Consider the following 19,911-nt stretch of genomic DNA (forward strand, 5'->3'; position numbering starts at 1 on the left):
GCTTCACATGCAGGAAGATCTGGTTTGATTCTTGGCACCATTTGGTCCCTAAACGCCACGGTATGTAACCCCAAAACAAAAACAAAAAGTGGGGCCAAAGGGATAGTACAGTGGGTAGGGTGCGGGGTGCTTGTCTTGCATGCAGCTGACCTGGCACCATATATGGTTTCCTGAACACTGCCAGGAATGATCCCTGAGTACCACTGGGTATAATCCAAAAACAAAAAAAAGAAAACAAAGTCTCCTCCTCCCCAAAACCAACAAAGAAAGACTGTGGAAAGGAAAAAAGGAAATAAGTAGAACTTTCATATGACCCAAGTGATTCTACTTCTTGGTATTTACCCCCCTACTATACCTCCCCCCACTTAACATGTGGATATCATGTTAAGTGAAATAAACCAGAGGAAGAAGGACAAATACCAGATGATCTCACTCATCTGTTATATGTAGAGAGACAAAACAAGGGAACCAGACAGGGTTGAATAACAAACTCTTGGCCTTTGATTGCAAAACCGAGAATACCAAGCAGTGAGGGAAGGGGGAAACAGTTAAAGTGAAGGAAACGCACCGTTCTACCCGCTAGCGCCCCCCACACCCTACTCTGGCCCCCTGTGTCAATGAATTGTTTAAAATTGTGACAGCTTGGACAAAAAGAGACAGAGACAATAAAACATAAGGGAAGGGGCCTGAGATGTGGTCTAGTGTGCACTTGTCCTGGACACAGCAAACCTGGGTTTGATCCCTAGCACCCCCATATTGTCCCCCAAGCCTGCCAGGGATGATCCCTGAGCTCTGAGCCAGGAGTACGCCCTGAGCACTGATGGCCCAAACCCCACCTCCCCCTTCGTTCCTCACCCCCTCCCCTGAGAAAAGAGCTGTAAAAAATTTAAAAGCAGATTTAGTTATATAGACAGGAGTCCCTTTTTGTGCGAAAGTTCAGATGTATACCAGTCCTAGCAAAGCGGGAAGTGGTCACACATGACAGAGATTATTGTTTTGCTCAGGCTTCACTGATTTATCAGAGTGCAAATGTTTTAGGGGTACAATATTACCACACCACACCCACCACCAAAGCGCAAATATCCTTTGGCCATTGAGCCCTTCCGTCCTGACCCCTTTGCCCCCCTTCCCTCATCCCTTCCCCTACTCTCAGTAACCTTACTTCTGATTGACCATTTCTCTATCATTCTTTTTTATTTGGTGCTGCATTATACACTAATTTTTTTTTCTTTTTGGGTCACACCTGGCAATGCAGGGGTTACTCCTGGCTCATGCACTCAGGAATTACTTCTGCCGGTACTTGGGGGACCATATGGGATGTTGGGAATTAAACCCGGCAAATGCCCTACCCGCTGTGCTATCGTTCCAGCTTCCCTGCATTATACACTATTATATCTAATAGATCTCTATTAGATGAGAATTGACTTTTGTAATACTGAAAGTTAATGAAAGGCACTGCATGTGGATATGAAAGCTAATTTATAGATTCCAAATAATTTAATGGTATTTACTTAAACATAATAGAATACATAAGAAAACAAATTCCTAGGCTGGAGCGAAACCGCAGTGGGTAGAGTGTTTGCCTTGCATGTGGCCAACCCGGGTTCAATTCCCAGCATCCCATATGGTCCCCTGAGCACCTCCAGTTGTCATTCCTGAGTGCATGAGGCAGGAGTAACCTCTGTGCGTTGCTGGGTGTGACCCAAAAAGCCAAAAAAAAAAAAACAACCCCCCAAAACAAATTCCTTTCTGACCTTATATGCAGAGAATTGGAAGTCCTTTGTCAGTACATGAGGATTACAGTATTTGTAGAGCAGAGTGTTTAAACATCGCTGGTCCCAGATGTCTGTGGTCCAGCCACCGTAAATGACTTCCCCAATCACACTTCGCAGTGTCTGCCAGGGGACCTCTGGCTGTGCGTTTAGGATACTGCCTATCAGATTTATAGATGCCTTTAGGAAATACAACAGTTTATTATTATTTTTGTACATGTTTTCATCTTACTTTGATCTGTTAAACTAACCAGTAACTCTCAAATAAATAATTCAAGAGTGAGCTTTTGTATGACCCAGCAATTCTATTTCTCGGTGTCTACTCCAAGAGACCAAACACTTTCATCTGAAAAAACATTTGCACTCCTATGTTCATTGCAACACTATTCACAATGATCAAAATCTGGAAACGACCCAAGTATCCAAGAATAGATGTCTGAATAAAGAAACTATGGTATATACCCAATGAAATACTATTTGACTATAAGGAAAGATGAAGCCGTGCAATTTGCTGCTATGTGAATGAATCTGGAGAGTATCATAGTGAGTGAATGAAATCAGTCTGAAGGAGAGGGACAATCCCAGAATGAGCTCTATTATAGTGGGATATGCCAAAAACAGTAACAAGTCTCACAATGGAGACGTTACTGGTGCCCACTTGAACAAAAAATTAAGAAACATAATAAGGAAATGCCCAAAGGCAACAACTGCCCCAAAGCAACAGAACCTGAGTACTGGTCTATAGAAATGAGTTTGTCACTGGGTGCAGATAGAGTGAGAGGGCTGGAGGATGGAACGGTGGGCAATGGTACAATGGTAGAGGGAAGAGACATTATGGTGAAGGGTGTGGTCTTAGAATGTTGTTTGCATGAAACCTTATCATTAGTTGTATTATAAATTATGATGACTAAAATTTTAAAAAAAGATTTAAAAATATGATACATGGACCTAAAAAGAACAAAAGTGTTAGGATTTTCAACTCACTAATTCTTTGTTAACAATTGTCGAGCTACTTTATTATCACAATTATTTTAATTTTTATTAAGTCGCCATGAATTACAAAGTTGGGTTTCAAGAAATATATTTCAATGTCAATCCCTCACCAGTGTCCATTTCCTTCATCAATGGCCCCCTGCCCGTTTTCCTCCCACCTGCTGTATTATTATTATTATTATTATTATTATTATTATTATTATTATTATTATTATTTTACTTTGAGTAAGGAAGTAGGAAAGGTAATTTAATTTTTCTCCTACTCCCGATTCTAGTAATCAGGTCCCATCTTGTGGGGTAAACACTGGTACTTAGTTTTTTGGGTATCCCTGTGTGACTACACACACACACACACACACACACATACACACACACACACATCAATCCTTTTTGTCCTCCTCTTGCTGTCTTCCCTCCCTTCCTCTCTCTTCTTTTCTGCTCTTCCTGTGTCACTCAATAATTTTTTATCTTTCTCTCTCTCTCCTCCTTCCTTCCTTGCTCCTGTATTCATAATAAAAATCTTTTCTATATCTATCTTACGATCTTATGAATTTCCAGATGTTGAACATTCCTTCATTCCTGTAAAAACTATGTTGTTATAATAAATTATTCGTTTGATTCATTGCCAAAACTTACTCATAGATCATACAGAATATTTTTACCAAGTCCTAGGTGAAAATTGTCTCTATGTTATCTTTATTAAGTATGCATATGAAAATTATGGTGGTTTATAAAAAGAGCTGGAAAGATTGCCACCTCTTTCAATGTCTGGAATAGTTAAATAATCTTAATATAGCCTTAAAAAAATTCAAAGTGAACTAAGGTTCAAACATTTCATTCTAATGTTATTAGCAATGCCTTCCTCCTGCTCCTCTCTTTTTTTATTGACCAATTCTTTTATTTGCTCATTTGTTTTTTGACTTTTGGGCCTCTCAAGCAATGCTCAGAGATTTGGGGGCCTCATAGGTGATTCTTAGCCAACCAGACCAAGAGACTCAATGTTTGGGTCCTGCAGGGCCCAGGTGCCCAGGTCCATCCTGGTGGTGCTGAGGGGCCTCCAAGCCAGCACCCAGTGGTGCTGGTGGGAATGTGGGAGGGGTTATCCAGGATTACAGAGCCTTTGTCAACCTTCTTTGGTGCTGAGGTGCCTTTTCTCTCTCTCATTTCACTTCCCCATTTTCCCTCTACTCCAGTAAGTATATATATCACAGATATATATATATATATATATTTTAATTTTTTGAGAAAGCTTAGTACATTTTTGCTGTTATATTTTGGACCATGCTTGGTGGTGCTCAGGGCTTACTCCTGGCTCTGTGCTCAGGGATCACTCCTGTTAGGGTTCAGGAGACCATATGTGCCAGAGATTGAACCTGGGTTGATGCGTGCAAGGCTTACAGCCTTACCCACTGTACTATCTCTCCAGCCCCGTTTAATACTTTTAATTGAATAGTCTTATGGAAAATTTAAACTATATAAATATATATGCAAATGCATTGATTGTTGATTCTTCCTTCCAGTTGATATATATTAAATAATTCTAGCACTTAGACTGTTCATTCTTAATAATTTTTGTTATACATTTTGATTGAACAATGCACTGCAAGACTTAACAGTGTATACCATAATTTCTATTCCTTTTCATTTTTCTTTATTAGGCCTCTATTCTGATATACTTAAAAATAAATAGCTATAGAGCTCATTCATGTATTTTCCATAGATCGATAATACTCATTAGATATTTATCTACATCTTTGCCAATAAGCAACTATTCCTTCTTCTTTTGACAGAATGAATGAAATCTTGGTTGGGAACAAGATTTATGTGCAGTGTTATTCTCTTCTAATCGCTAGGTGCTATTCCACTGTCTTCTAAGTCAGTGAAATAAATAAAAAGTCTAATGTCATACTGATCTTTTATAGCTTGTTCTAGATGCTTAGAGTTTAGGAAATTTTCAGCAGGTGTCCAAATGTACATATTTGCAATGATTCTGTCTGAATTGGTATTCTTAATTTTTTTAAAGATTGAATCACCATGAGATTCACATTTACAAAGTTGTTCATGATTGAGTTTCAGTCATATAATGTTCCAACCCCCCATCCTTCATGATTTGAAATTTAAAAAAAAATATTTTTTATTAGTGAATCACCATGAGGTACAGTTAGAGATTTACAAACTTTTGTGCTTCCATTTCAGTCATACAATGATCAAGTACCCGTCCCTCCACCAGTGCCCATTCTCCATCACCAATGATCCTAGTTTCCCTCCCCCCAGCCCCTCCCCCAACCCACCCCGCCTCTGTGGCAGGGCATTCGCTTTTGTTCTCTCTTTCCTTTTGGGTGTTATAGTTTGCACTACAGGTATCGAATGGCCATTGTGTTCAATCTATGGTCTACATTTGGTTTGCATCTCCCGACCTGAGCTGGTCTTCCAAATACCCTTTACTTGGTGTTCCCTTCTCTATCTGAGCTGCCTTTTCCCCAGCATTTGAGGCCGGCTTCCAAGCCATGGAGTAAACCTCCTGGTCCTTATCTCTACTATTCTTGGGTGTTAGTCTCCCATTCTGTTACTTTATATTACACAGATGAGTGCAATCTTTCTATATCTCTCCCTCTCTTTCTGATATGATTTGGAATTCTTAATTGGAAAACGCAAATCTGTCATCAGTTCAGGAGAAATGAAAAAAACTTGTCCTTTTGGATTGTTTTTCTCCATCTATTCAATTTTGTCCCCAGAAATTCATATCATTTGAATGTTAGGTTTCTCTACAAATTTTAGGATCATGATTCCTATTTTTTTTTCGGTAACTTCCTTCCCATGCTCTTGGTTATTCTCTTTAATTTTCCAGTTATTAATTCAAGTATTGATTATAAATTCTTTCATATATCTCACTGTTTTTAGTTTAAAAAGCATGGTGTGTTATGATTTCAAAATTTTAACTATAGTACATAGACCTGTACTGTAGTTAAGCTGTGAACTATCAAATATCTTTTGCTATGCATGTATAAACAAATCATGTTCAAATATGTAAGATATATTTTTTGTGATAATAATATTTGCAAAATGTTTATAACCATACTCAGGGCTTACCCCTGGCTCTGTGCTCAGGTGTAAAAAATACAAAGGCAGGCACACGCGGAGGGGGTGATGTTGTTTGTGGGCTCTCGAGGCGGCTCTCTCTCTCTCTCTCTCTCTCTCTCTCTCTCTCTCTCTCTCTCTCTCTCCCCCCCCCCCTTTCACGTTCAGTGCTCTCAAGCCGCTGTGTATGGACCAGATCGGGATGACTCCTCCTTGTGCTCTGCTTTTCTGTGTGATGCTGTGCTCTCTTCTGCCTGTCTCTCTATCTCTATCTCTGTCTCTGTAGTCTCTCCTCCGGTCTCTTCCGACCTCTCTCTGTCTCTGTTTTCTCTCCTTTGGTCTCTTCCGATCTCTCTTCTTCCGATCTCTCTCTCTGGAGCCCTTCTGCTTCAGTCTCTGGATTCTCACTCGCTCTCACTTCTGACTCTGATTCTCACTCTCTTTGTGCTCTTTCTTCGCCCTGCTTCTGGCTCCATTGACTCCCTGATACTCTTTCGCTCTATGCTCTGCTTCTGTGTCTTCTCCCCTTCTCTCACAGTCTTAGTTTTTATAGCAATCACACAGGGTGGTGACACAACGGTGGGTTGAACATTAACAAATCAACAAAGGAGAGTAAGACCACTCTTCCAGGAGATTAACAAAATCTCATCTAAGCAGATTACTCCAGATTACTAGGAGATCCCCTGTGTGTGCTGACCACTTCACCTCCCCAAGAAAGCTTGAATGCATGCTTTGCATTTGAGAGCCCTGGATTCAATCACCAGCACCACATGGTCCTCTGAGCATGGCTGGTCTTCTGAGCATAGCTGGGAGTAGCCTCTAAGTACTGAGCTGGGAGGAAGTAGCCCTCAAGTATTGATGGGTGTCCCTCAAACAAAGAAGCAAGCAATCTTATGTGTGTAATATGTATGTGAATGGGTTTCTATATATTTTCAGAGCTCTAATAATTTTCTAATAAAGTTCTCTTTCTTGTATGTTTTCTCTCTTTACCTCCTGGAGCTTACTGGATATTATTTTTTCCAGGTTTTGTCATTGGATCCTAGGTCCAGGTTTTGGGGGATTTTTTAGTGGTATCTGCTGGAGCCTGATGAAACATGGATTGATAGGCTGCTAGACGGAGGTCCCCTAAGGAGACACTCTCAAGTTGCCCACAGTTGGGGGCCTCCCCTTAATGAAAGGAGTTCCCCTTTCTCTCGGCATTCCTTGGTGTGTCCAAAAGTAATTTCACAGTGATCCTATAGTACTCAGGCCTCAGTGAAGAAGGTTGTACATAAATCCAACTTTCCACAAAGCCTCAAAGTTAGCGGCTAGAATTTCTAGAAAACTTCCAGGAACACCAGGCGCCTAAACTCATACAGCTGGGCTCTTGGCATTATGGACCTCTCCTGTTGACAAGTCTACTACTACATACAGGCTGCACCCAGAGGGAGAACAAAGGAAGGGACTGGAGACCAGCCCAGCCCCATGATGTAATCCACTGCGGCTGGCTGAAGCAAGTTTCTTCGCAAGATGCCAGAAGAGAGCAGCTCCCCAGGAATCCTTTAAGACTGAGCTGCTGCTGGCATTCACCCAGGCCACCCCACTCCTACTCTCCATTTCCCTTGCAGATGAGATCATCTGTAAGTTTAATTTACACGGAAGTAAATACATAGTATGTCTCTGTGTGCAGACATGAGCTCATGAGATTGATGCTCTCTGATAGCCCAATTTTATTAAACAATCTTATAAATGTGGCTTCTTCTGCATCATCAATAATAATCAGAATCCTCTCAAAGCCTTTGATGTAGAGGACTAAATTCCCTTTCAGAAAACCGCAGTTTAATTTCCAACGGCAGTGCTCGGATCTTCTGCCTCTCCACATTTTTGTTTATTTTACTCACTGTGAATGCAAGGGCCTGAGGAGATGGTGCTGCTCAGGCCTGGTGGTATCGAGGGTTACCCAGGATGCCCTGGCAGTGTCAGCAGCCTTCAGGGGCCTAGCGATGCTCAGGGTTCATTTCATGTGGTGCCAGGAATTAAATTGGGATTAGGCACATGCAAGCTACCTCCTGTACAATTGTTTCTCAGGCCTGGCACATAATTAACCACATCATTCGCTGATGAAATGGAACCATTTTTCATAATCTTCCTTTTGTGTATTTCATTGAGAATTATCGATTCTTGCTAATTAGGATTTAAAAAATTTCTCTTACAGGAAATTCTTTATATAATAAGTCTTTAAACTCTGTGTCTGATATATGGCATAAGCCCCTGGGTCCACTTATATATCATTTATCTTTTGCTTGAGCGTTGAGTAAGGTCTGGACAGAGGCCTACTCGGGCTCACATCCCACATTCCTTGACAAGCGTTCAGAGTGCAGCTGCTTTCTGTTACGTGTTGTTTGGGTGCTGAGGCAGATACACTGCCAGGCAATTGAACTTGCAATGAGTCTGACAGCCTCTTGTGGAAATAATGAAACCTAATGAAAACATAGGAAATGCGAAAGGAACCCACCTATTCAACATGGGTCTGAGTGACAGATGCCCAGTGACATTACTCAAATTTTTCTTTGCAAGGTAATTTTTGGGGGCCAAGGAGATAGTTCAGCAGGTAGGGTGCTTGCCTTGTGTATGCTGACCTGGATTTGATCCCTAGCACCCCAAATGGTTCCCCCAAGCCCCTCCAGAATTGATCCCTGATCACAGAGCCAGGAGTGGCCCTGAATACCACATAGTGTGACCTGCCTGGCCCCTGTCCTACCCCACACACAAAAAAGGTTTTTGGTATCTGCTCTAACATATCAACAAGATAATGTTCTGTTCTGTGTGTGTGTGGGAGGGGAGGAAAAACTATAAGAAATTAACTTGGGACAAATTTAATCAGGTGTTCCCACCTGAGCACTGAAGAAAACACTCCTGGGGCTGGATAGATAGCACAGGGATAAGGTGTTTGTTTTGCACAAAATGATCCCAGTTTGATCCCTGAAACCATGTGTGGTTCCCTGAGCATGGCCTGGAGTGATCCCTGAGCACAGAGCTAGGAGTAAGTCAGAGCAACAACAACAACGAGGAGGAGGAGTAAGAGGAGGAAAAGGAGCAGGAGGAGGAGGAGGAGGAGGAGGAAAAAGAAGACCACTTGTCAACACAAGACCCTTACATTAAATTCCTGATCCTATGCCTGGCCACAATTTCTCCTGTTTTAAACAAATAAGAACAACAAACATATTTTTGTATTTCACCTGTGTTAGATACCGTTCTGATGCTACAGACCTTGATTCATCCTCCTATCTGGCTCTTGAGAGAGGGCACTGACATTTCCCCGCCCACCTTTACGCCCCTGTTTTGGGTCAAAGAAACTAAGAGGCTCTTTCTTTCAATTAGTTTGCTGGACAGATGAAATTTGTGTAAGGTTGAAGAGCTGGAGCTGTGATTTCATTCCAGAAAAGTTGGCTCCATGATCCAAGCTTACAAATATGAGCCCTGCTGACATAGCCCCATTGCAGGATTTATTTTCTTACCACCACGAAAAGCACTTAGGATTTGTACAGACACATAGGAGCACTCACTTGGAACAGTATTGCTACTTATTTATTGCTCTAGTTTGCTTTTAAGATCCTGAACTTACCTCCAAATCTGAAGAACAGAATCGTTCAGCTATATTCCAGCCCAATATTCCATATTTTTTCCTTTCACTGACCAGAGCATTGAACACACATAAGCTGAATACAATTTTTTTCCAGCCTGGTCCGCAGTTGTTTTTTTTAAATATCTCTTCTGTCACCTCTTTATTCTCATCCAATCCAAATGTATGCAGTAAAGTATTTTTCATCCCCTGGGGATTTTCCAAGGCAATCTTGAAAACAAATGTAAGGAGAAATATGAGAACTCAGATCCAATTCTCTACATAGCTGGTGAAAAAAAATATAACCTCCCTCATTATACAACTAATTTTAAGATTCCATGGTGAATCAAAACCAATGTGCTATTCTTCCCCATCTGAAAAGTTCTGTAAAAGGATTGGTCCAGTTTGCCTGTGGTTACACTTCATATGTCCATGTGACAAGTAGAGCATTGTCATTAAAAGTGGTTTGTTTACAACTCCCTGTAGCCATACCACCAGACCTTGGATTCCACTCCAGACTGTTTCATTTGGGGCACCCCAGAGGGGAGTAGATGAGGCCCCTCCCTATTCCAAGAGACCCAGCCCTGGCAGCCGAAAACCTCCAGAACTCAATCACTGCCAGGCTCACAGCCACTCTCCACACGTTTGAGTCAAGCCTCACCCACAAGTAAACCTATCCCCGGATATCTCATTCCTCACACCGCTCATACTCCAGAAGTAGCATTAGATGGAGTTTAAAGTAGAAGGCAACCAATCTTGAGGGAAATATATTTTTACACACGTATATATGTGTATATAAGCACACAAGGCTCAACCTTTAATAACATGTAGTGATCTCTCATAGAAGGACTGAATGGCCCCTGGGTGAAATGCAACAATCTTCACACACTTTCCTCTAAGGAAAATTTTTTGTAGCATTTTCAGCAGGTTTCTCATAACAAACAATACAAAATATATTATTTCAGTTCTGCTTTGGGGCAGGGATTGGGGTTCAGGATGGAAACATCCGAAATATGGTGGTGGGAAGGTATAATGGTGGTGGGATTGGTGTTTGAATAGCAAATGTAATCAAATGTTGTGAACTACTTTATAAAAATAAAATAAGTGAAAAAAAATTGGTTTGTTTAGACACAGAGTTTCGGAAGGATGGCATTTTAGACAGTTTAACAATGAAAGCACCAGTGTAGCCTCAGTCCTAGCATCTTACACTCTGGGTCCCAGTCCCATTAGCTGAGTGTGGGGAATCATGAAAAATTTGGCAATAGTGAAAGGTTTCTGAATGCCCAGCAATCAGAAATTAGTTTCAAATTAACCGAGGAGTGAATCCCTGGTATTTCTGGCAGTGCTTGCTCATGCTGCATTTCTCGGACAAAAAAGGAGTTGAGGGAAAAACATTTAAGCAGCTCTGGCCAAAGGTTTCAGTGGCTGCTGATAGCAAGGCGTCAGATCCAAGAATTTACCAAGTCAATACTCATCACTGACATTAATAATGAGAAAAAATTTGCTGTTACTAAATTATTTTGCTTGCCTTAGAAGCTCCCTTTGGTTGGGGGCTGGAGTGAGATTACAGTGGGTAGGGTGTGTGCCTTGCACATTGCATGTTGCTTCCCCAGGTTTGATCCCCAGAACCCCTTATGGTCCTCTGGGCCAGAGCCCAAAGGGGATCACTCCCTGAGCATAGCATCCAAAGTAACTTTGAGCACAGTTAGGGGTGGACCTTGTGTTCCCCCCTCCCCCCCCCTGCCAAATCCATTTGATTGATTTCTTTTTTTTGGGGGGGTGTGAGGCATACCTGGCAATGCTCAGGTGTTACTTCTGGCTCTGCACTCAGGAATTACTCCTGGCGGGCTTGGGGTGTTCTATCTCTCTGGCCCCACTTTGCTTGATTTCTTTTTTTGGCTTTTGGGGTACATCTGGCGATGCTTAGGTATCACTCCTGGTTCTACATTCAGGAATCTGAGTGGTACTCAAGAAACCAAATGGAATGACGAGGACCTGGGTCAACAATTCTGGCCCTTTGTTTGATTTCTTAATTAGGATAAGTGAGGTGAGATGGGGAGAGAACTAACCGGGAAGCTTATTTTGAGGGTGACTGTCTTGATCTGAAACTTAGGGAGTTTCCCTAAGACTCCCTTATTGGAATAGCTTACAGGTCCCAACCTTTATGTACATGGTTGTGGATTTTATTAAGAGTTATGAAGCTATGATATTTTGAATGTGTGGGGAGATGCAATGACTACTTGCTCATGAACTCGGGATGTTTGGGTTGGATATTCCCCTGTTCTGAAGCCCCAGAATGAAGCAGAGTGGGGTTCCAACACAGCTGCCAGTAGGTGCATGGGAGGGGGAGACCCAGGAAAGAGCCTCCGGTGATGGAACTGTGAAATCGGGCAGAGGAGCCAGCAGAGTAACCCTCCGTCCTTGCCCAGAAAGAGGGGTTTTGTGTCTGGAAGGCAAACAGACCCTGTCTGGGAAAAGAGGAGATGGTACCTAGTTTCCACTATGCCAGGAGTAGAAGCAAATGGTGTTGAGTTTTCTGACCCCTAGAATGAGAGCAACGAGCTGGGAGAAGCACCTGCCCTGCGCTAAGACCTGGCCTCCCCCGCATGTGAACGTTGCCATTCGCTTTAATTCTGTTGGCCAGAAATCTTTGTTCAGGAAGCCCCGAGAAAGTCCTGCAGGAAAGTCGCAGAGCACCCAACTTCAGTTGTTAGAGCAAATTCTTTCTTTTTATTTTATTTTAATATGGCCCTTCCCCCGGCAGTGCTTGGGACCGTGTAGGGCTCCATGCAGATGAGCAGGCCGGAGGCGTGTCAACTCAGGGAACACATTTCCGAAGCTGAGTCTTCTGTTTCACCTCCAGGGCCACCTTAGACTGATCCTCCCCTCCTCCAAAACCCCTCTCCTCTGATGAGTGATAATTTTGGGTCACACCCTGCATTGCTTGGTCGTGCAAAGGTCAGCTGCATGCAACCCAAGTGCCTTAATCCCTTCATTATCTTTCTCATTTGCTAAAATTGATTCTTTTGTTGTCCTTAATGCCTGTGTTATCTTTCTCACTGGCTGAGATTGATTCTTGCCTTGTTTCTCTTTTTCAGGACTACACCAGGAGTACTTGGGGCTACTCTGTGCTGAGGGATCTGAACAATGTTCTTTTTTTTTTTTTTTCTTTTTGGACTCGGTGATGCACAGGGGTTAACTCCTGTCTCTGCACTCAGGAGTTACTACTCCTGCTTGGGGGACCATATGGGATGCTGGGAATCGAACCTGGCTTGGCCACGTGCAAGGCAAATGCCCTCCCTACCCTCTGTGCTATGGCTCCAGCCCCAACAATGTATTTTTAAAAAACTCACCTTTAAACCCCTCTGAAGAATAAAAGGTGGCAAAGAATTGTCTGATCTTGAGCTTAACCAGAGCCTGAATTCAGGGTTTATATTCACATCTGGATTCTGAAATCTGAAATATAGAAAGATTCTAAGTACTTTAATGTGAAAATTTGTGAGGATCTGGCCTAGGATAGACCACAGGAATCTATTTAGCTTTCTTAAGACTCTTTTTACAGGAGCCCGCATTGTAGAATAACTTGTCTATCTGTCCCGGAGCAAGGAATTTGGATACAGGCACCCTGGGTCGCAAGAAGGGTGGTGGTCAGACCAGATAATCAGACCCATATCACATGACCCATATCACAGACCAAGGACTGCCCCCAGAACTGGGACATTCCTGAATATTGGCGTGAATACTGATTTCTAAAACCATAGGCTAAGGAGTGATGTCCTTTTAAATGGATTGGTTAAGAAAGTTTGCAGTATTACAATATAAATATAAGTTTGCAATATACAATATTACAATATTGCAATATTTGCTATGAAATGCGTGGGCTCTGCTGTAACGGCTGGGGAAGGCCTATATAAGATCTCCTTTGGAGAAGCTCGGGGTCTTTTGCCCAACCTGCTGGACCTGCTTGTCTGCGTAGGCGGCTGGACCCTGGTTTGCCAGTCTTACAATAAACCCTGCTTGCTGTTTGCAGTCTCTGGAGTCTCTTTGTCGTTATAGGGAGATTTTGATCCTCGCCCTAACAAATTCAAACAAAACTAACATGTTCTAAGAATAGTATTTGAATATTTGAAGTGGTCTTAGAAATAAGTTTAATGATCAAAGATCTTATTAGACTACCCTAAGAGTTTTCTTTCAGGTTGTACAAAAATTTGCACAAAACCCATTAATTCCTAATTACCCAAGATCAGATGGTTTCACTGATGAATTTTGCAAAACATGCTTGTCTTGTTCCAGATGTTAGGGGGAAAGATTTTAAATTTTCATGTTTGAATATGGTGTTAGCTGTGGGTTTGTTATTCATGGCCTCTATTATGTTGAGGTATTTTCCTTTTGTTCTCCAATTTGTTGAATGTTTTTGTCATAAATGGTTATTGAATCGTGTCAACTGTTTTCTTCTCTTTTTTTTCAGCATCTATTGATGCTGTGATTATCTTTAACCACAAGATCATGATCTTGTGGTTATCTTTTCTCTTGCTGATCTGCTATATTATGTTAATTGATTAATATGTTGAACCATTCTTTGCATCCTTGGGTCATGATGAAGGATTCTCTTCATGTGTTGGTGATTCACTATGCCAAACTTTTTTTTGAAGATTTTTGCATTAAATCATCAGAAATATAATCCAGTAGGTGTGTCTTTGTATGTGTGCGCATGCATAAGTGTGCTGTCTTTTTCTGATTTGGTTTTAACATATTAGCCTCATATATTAAGTTTGGGAGCATTCCCCTTTCAGTTTAGAGGAATTTAGAAGAATTATATATATAATATATATAAAATATTATATATAATTATTCTTATATGTAATATGGTTTTAGGATCAAAACAAGGGCATAAACCAATGGAATAGGACTGAAGAACTGCGGTTAGAAAGATACCATTTAACATATAATATGAGAATATTGCAATTTAAAAAAATTACTGGATAATACTGAGTGAAAGATTTTTTTTTAAGAAAATAGAAAAGTTTATTGGAAAATAGAAGAGAAGGAAACTTCCCATCTGGGAGGAACTTAGTATAGGACTAAGTTCCCTAAGGGACAGATATTTTACTTATTTTATTATTATTATTATTATTAATGCAGGCTTAATGAAGGGACCAGCAGAGGAACCCAGGTGTGCAGGACCTGGGGCTGAGATCTGGGGCTGAGATCTCCAAGCCTACTCGGATTGGGACTGAGCCTTCTCCACCCAGACCCCCCATTTTCCAGTAGCTTGGCAGCCACACTCACAAACTGCCCCCGGCGCCATGTAATCCCACCAATGGCCAACATCCAGAGACTATAAAACCAAGCTCCCAGAAGCGGCGAGAGACTCTAACAGCCTTGTTCTCCTTCTTGGAGAACCTGACAAGCTACCAAGAGTCTATTGTCCACACGGGAGAGCCTTGCAAGCTCCCCATGGCATATTCATATCCTAGATATAGTGAAAGATATGTACATGCCTCTCAGAGAGCCCGGCAAGCTACCGAGAGTATTCTGCCCACACGACAGAGCCTGAACAGTAATGACAGGTCTCATTCCCTTGACCCTGAAAGAGCCTCCAATCATTGGGAAAGATGAATAAGGAGAGGCTGCTAAAACCTTAGGGCTGAGTGTAATAGAGATGTTACTGGTGCCCGCTTGAGTAAATCAACGAACAATGGGATGACAGTGATACAGTGATATTATTATTATAATCATTATTATTAGGCTTTTTTTGGGGGTAGGGGTCACACCTGGCATTGCACAGGGGTTACTCCTGGTTCATGCACTCAGGAATTACTCCTGGTGGTGCTCCGGTAACAATATGGGATGCTGGGAATCAAATCCAGGTCAGCCACGTGCAAGGCAAATGCCCTACCCGCTGAACTCAGCTCTTCTACCTGTGCGCACACGCGTGCTCTTTCTCTCTCTTTATTGAATAACAGTGAGATGCAGTTACAAAGCTTTCATGTTTGAGTTTCAGTCATACAATGATCAAACACCCATCCCTCCACCAGTGCACATTTTCTACAACCAGTATCCTCAGTATTACAACCCCCCCAAGCCCAACCTTTCCCCTGCCTCTATGGCAGATAATTTCCCCCATATTCTTTCTCTACTTTTAGGTATTATGGTTTGCAATATAGATACTTAGAGGCTATCATATTTGGTTCTTTATCTACTTTCAGCACACATCTCCCATCCCAAAAGATCCCTCCAACCATCATTGACTTAGTGATCCCTTCTCTATTCCATCTACCTTCTCCCCCAGCTCATGAGACAGGTTTCCAGCTATGGAGCAATATTTCTGGCCCTTGTGTCTGCTGTCCTTGGGTGTCAGTCTCATATTTTGTTATTTTATATTCCACAAATGAGTGCAGTCATTCTATGTCTGTCCCTCTGTTTCTGACTCATTTCACTCTGTGCTCTATTTTTTTAAAGATTAATTTTAGGGGCTGGAGCAATAGCACAGCGGATAGGGTGTTTGCCTTGCAAGCACCTGACCTGGGTTCGATTCCCAGCATCTCATATGGCTCTCCGAGCACTGCCAGGAGTAATTTCTGAGCACAGAGCCAGAAGTAACCCCTGTGCATCCCCAGGTATGGCCCAAAAAAGAAACAAAACAATTAATTTTAATGAAGAAAAAAGCCCTAACTGTTGATACAATTCTAAAATTAAAATTGTTTAGAAAGCAGAGATTCAATATTAAAATCAATAAGTATAAAATCAATTTATGTGAAAGTTGTTATATCTGATCACAGGGTGTTAAATACTAAGACTTTATTTAATTATTTTTTTATTAAGTTTTTTTTATAGACCCTTACAAAGCTGTTTATGATTAGGTTTCAGTCATACAGTCTGACACCCATTCCTCCACCGGTATACATTTCCCAGCACCAGTGTCCCCAGTTTCCCTCCCGTCACCCCCTACCCTCTCAGCTTGCTTCCATGGCTCCACCTGTGCTCTAGCCCTTTAATAATCTCTCTGGCCTGAGATCTGTTCCCTTAATTAAAAAAAAATGATGTCTTTCTTAATGGGGTCTTCACATTTTGAGAGAAAAGAACAACTATGGGAAATGATAAAAGTTTCCTTTGAACCTAGCTACAGCCATGCTCGAGGCCCCTCTCCACACGTTCAAACGGGCCTTGCGAATGAAGGTACTGGCAGAGGAACCCAGGTGTGTGTAATCCCATCAACGGCCAACATCCAGAGACTTAAAAGCAAGCTCCCAGAAGATATCTTGCAGCCTACTTCTCCCTCTGGGAGAAACTGGAAAGCTCCTGAGAGTTTCCTGCCCACATGGGACAGCCTTGCAAGCTTCCCATGGTGTATTCATAAGCTAAATCCAGTAACAAGCTGGATCCCATTCCCCTGACCCTGAAAGAGCCTCCAGTGCGACATCTTTGGGAGGGCCGAGTTGAGAGAGCTTCTAAGATCTCAGGGAAAGGACGAATGGAGAGCTTACTGAGCCCACTCGAGAAATTGATGATTAACAGGATTTTGTGATTCATGATTGCTTTGAGAGGCCTTACATCTTATTTTATCATTGTTTAAACATCATATATACTGCCATTTTCTGTTTTTTTGTTTTTTTGTGTTTTTTGTCACCACTGCATTTGGCAATGCTCAGAACTTACTCCTGGCTCTGTGTCCAGGGATCATTCCTGGTGGGTTTTGGGGGGACCATATATGGTATCAGGAATTGAACCTAGGTCAGCTGTGTGCAAGGCAAGCATCCAACCCACTGTACTATCTCTCCCTATCCAACCCACTCTACAGTCTTTTCTCCCTGTTTTGATAAATAATCTGATCCTTTTCAATAACTGAAAAACACTTACGATTTTATAATAGTGCAAAGTCTGGGCATAAACGATGCTGCAAGATGGCAGTTCTTCAGGAAGACCCATTCTGCTTTGCTCAGGGCCTTCACAATGATGTCTTCTGCTTTAGCTGCCTGACCACGACCCAGATAAATTGTGGTCACTGGGTGTGTTGCTTCCTTTAACTCTTTTGTTAATTTCTGGAGAGTTTTGGAGATATCAAAGCCTATGTGACAATATAAAGAGATTCATAAACCCTAAAATCAATTCCCTATGAAAAAATTTAACTAGCATTTATTTATTGGTGGTATTGGGTACAGAAATAGTAAAGAAATGAGTCTTTGAAATTATTTATTTTTTGTTTTGCTTTGGGGCTACACCCAGAATGCTTAGGGTTTACTCGTGACTCTGTACTCACAGATCCTGGCAGTGCTCTGGGTATCATATGGGATTCTGAAGATATAACTTGGGTCAGCTGTGTGCAAGGCAAGTGCCTTACCCTCCGTACTCTCTCTGGCCCCATCTTTGAAATTCTCACCCAGAGTTTATAGTTTTGGCTCTGTTACTTCCTAACCAATGACTAGATCTTTGGGTAGATGGGGACTGATAGCAGTCTATATCAGTTTCTGGTTATCAATATCAAATTCATCTCTCATTTCTCCCTTTTTCAACTTAGCTCTAAAGTCAGTCAATATGACTCATTTTTTTTTTAAAAAATTATTCTTTTATTGAATCACCATGTGGAAGGTTACAAAGCTTTCAGGTTTAAGTCTCAGTTATACAATGCTCGAACACCCATCCCTCCACCAGTGCACATATTCCACCACCAAGAATCACAGTATACCTCCCCCTCCCCCCACCTCCCCAGCCCCCCATCCCGCATGTGTAACTGGTAAATTTCACTTTACTTTGATTACATTCAATATTTCAACAAAAAACTCAGTATTATTGATTTGGAGTTTCTCCCCCCTAAAGTCGACCTGCTGAAAATAAAGCATTTGATAATTTGTTTTCCATTGCTGAGAATGAAGAGATATGAGGTTGAGAGGCCACACTAGCAGCCGAACGGGTTTGGATTTCTGTATTTTAGTACTTTAGTAACTAAGTCCAGAGAAATATCTGCCAGAAATTGCATCATTGTAAGCTTGTACTTCTCAGCTACTTTATTATTATTTTTTTTGCTTTTTGGGTCATACCTGGCAATGCACAGGGGTTACTCCTGGCTCTGCACTTAGGAATCACCCCTGGCGGTGCTCAGAGGACCATATAGGATGCTGGGAATCGAACCCGGGTTGGCCGCGTGCAAGGCAAACGCCCTACCCGCTGTGCTATCACTCCAGCCCCTCAGCTACTTTATATTCCACATATGAGTGCAATCTTTCTATGTCTGTCTCTTTCTTTCTGACTCATTTCACTCAGCATGATACTTTCCATGTTGATCCACTTATATGCAAATTTCATGACTTCATGTTTTCTGACAGCTACGTAGTATTCCATTGTGTAGATATACCAGAGTTTCTTTAACCAGAATATGACTCATTTTTAGCTTCACTTGCTGTTTTAGATCTGGGCATCTAGGTTGGTGCATAGGCTTTGGGAGCAAAATTCCAAACTGAAAGCTAAATTAACAAAAAGTTGTGGAATCTGTCTGTGAGTGAATTCTACTATTCAGAACAGAGGTGGTTGGTAGCACCTTGCTAACGTGGGTCACCCACAAGAATGGACAGCCTACTATGTGTGTGTCGATTCTCTAGCTAGCGCCTGTCAATAAAAAATTCCAGAAAAGAAAGCCTGTGCATAGAGACACTTTGAAGAGAAATTTCTGCCTAATTGAATCAATGCTTGAAACTGGCGAATTCTAAAGACATACTTGATTTGAATATGATGAATGGAAGATAAATGAAGAAACTTTTGTTAGTTTAGGAGAAAATATTTTGCTTAGGTACTATAGAGTAAAGACAAGATACATTTTAGGAAGCATTTGGAGATTTCAGTAACATAAGGGTGGGGCCAGCAGGGGAAATTTCCTGATAGCTTATTTTAAAATATAATTTTTCATGCACTGTCTAAAAGCACTGTCGTCCCGCTGTTCACCAATTTGCTCTAGCGGGCACCAGTAACGTCTCCATTGTGAGACTAGTTTTTACTGTTTTTAGCACATTGAATACGCCATGGGTAGCTTGCCAGGCTCTGCCATGCAGGCGGGATACCCTCGGTAGCTTGCCGGGCTCTCCGAGAGGGACGGAGGAATCGAACCTGGGTTGGCTGCATGCAAGGCAAACGCTCTACCCGCTGTGCTATTGCTCCAGCCCAATTTTTCACGAGTCAATGTTATTTAAAATAGGAGCAATCCTAATGTTCAGGTGAATGCATGTTTAGGATGTATTTTCTGTACAGAAACTTAGCAATGACAGAGTTCCCCAGGTTTGTGAATCAAGGATATCTTAGTCCTCTTTTTATTTTTTTCCTACATTTCTAAAAAGATTCATTCTAAACATACTTTAAAATTTTTATGGGTCCTGACAACCTCCAATCTCAACCTCCACTATTCAACAGGCCCAGCGCCAGAGCTCCTGAACTTTTCTGCTCGAAGCAACACCTGACCAGGTGAGATTAATCTTTAGT

At 41.7% G+C, this 19,911-nt stretch overlaps 1 protein-coding gene across 1 annotated transcript in view; it reads right to left on the reverse strand.

Annotated features, from left to right (window-relative positions):
• The window catches only part of DNAH14 (dynein axonemal heavy chain 14), a 311,036-nt gene that overhangs the window by 21,286 nt on the left and 269,839 nt on the right, over positions 1 to 19,911 (reverse strand). The window contains 4 exon segments of the mRNA XM_055117878.1: positions 1,740 to 1,952; positions 9,448 to 9,675; positions 12,798 to 12,900; positions 17,305 to 17,512. Coding sequence (XP_054973853.1) covers positions 1,740 to 1,952; positions 9,448 to 9,675; positions 12,798 to 12,900; positions 17,305 to 17,512 — 752 coding nt within the window.

This window comes from Sorex araneus, chromosome 9, assembly GCF_027595985.1.
Source record: "Sorex araneus isolate mSorAra2 chromosome 9, mSorAra2.pri, whole genome shotgun sequence".
NCBI classification, from domain to species: Eukaryota; Metazoa; Chordata; class Mammalia; order Eulipotyphla; family Soricidae; genus Sorex; species Sorex araneus.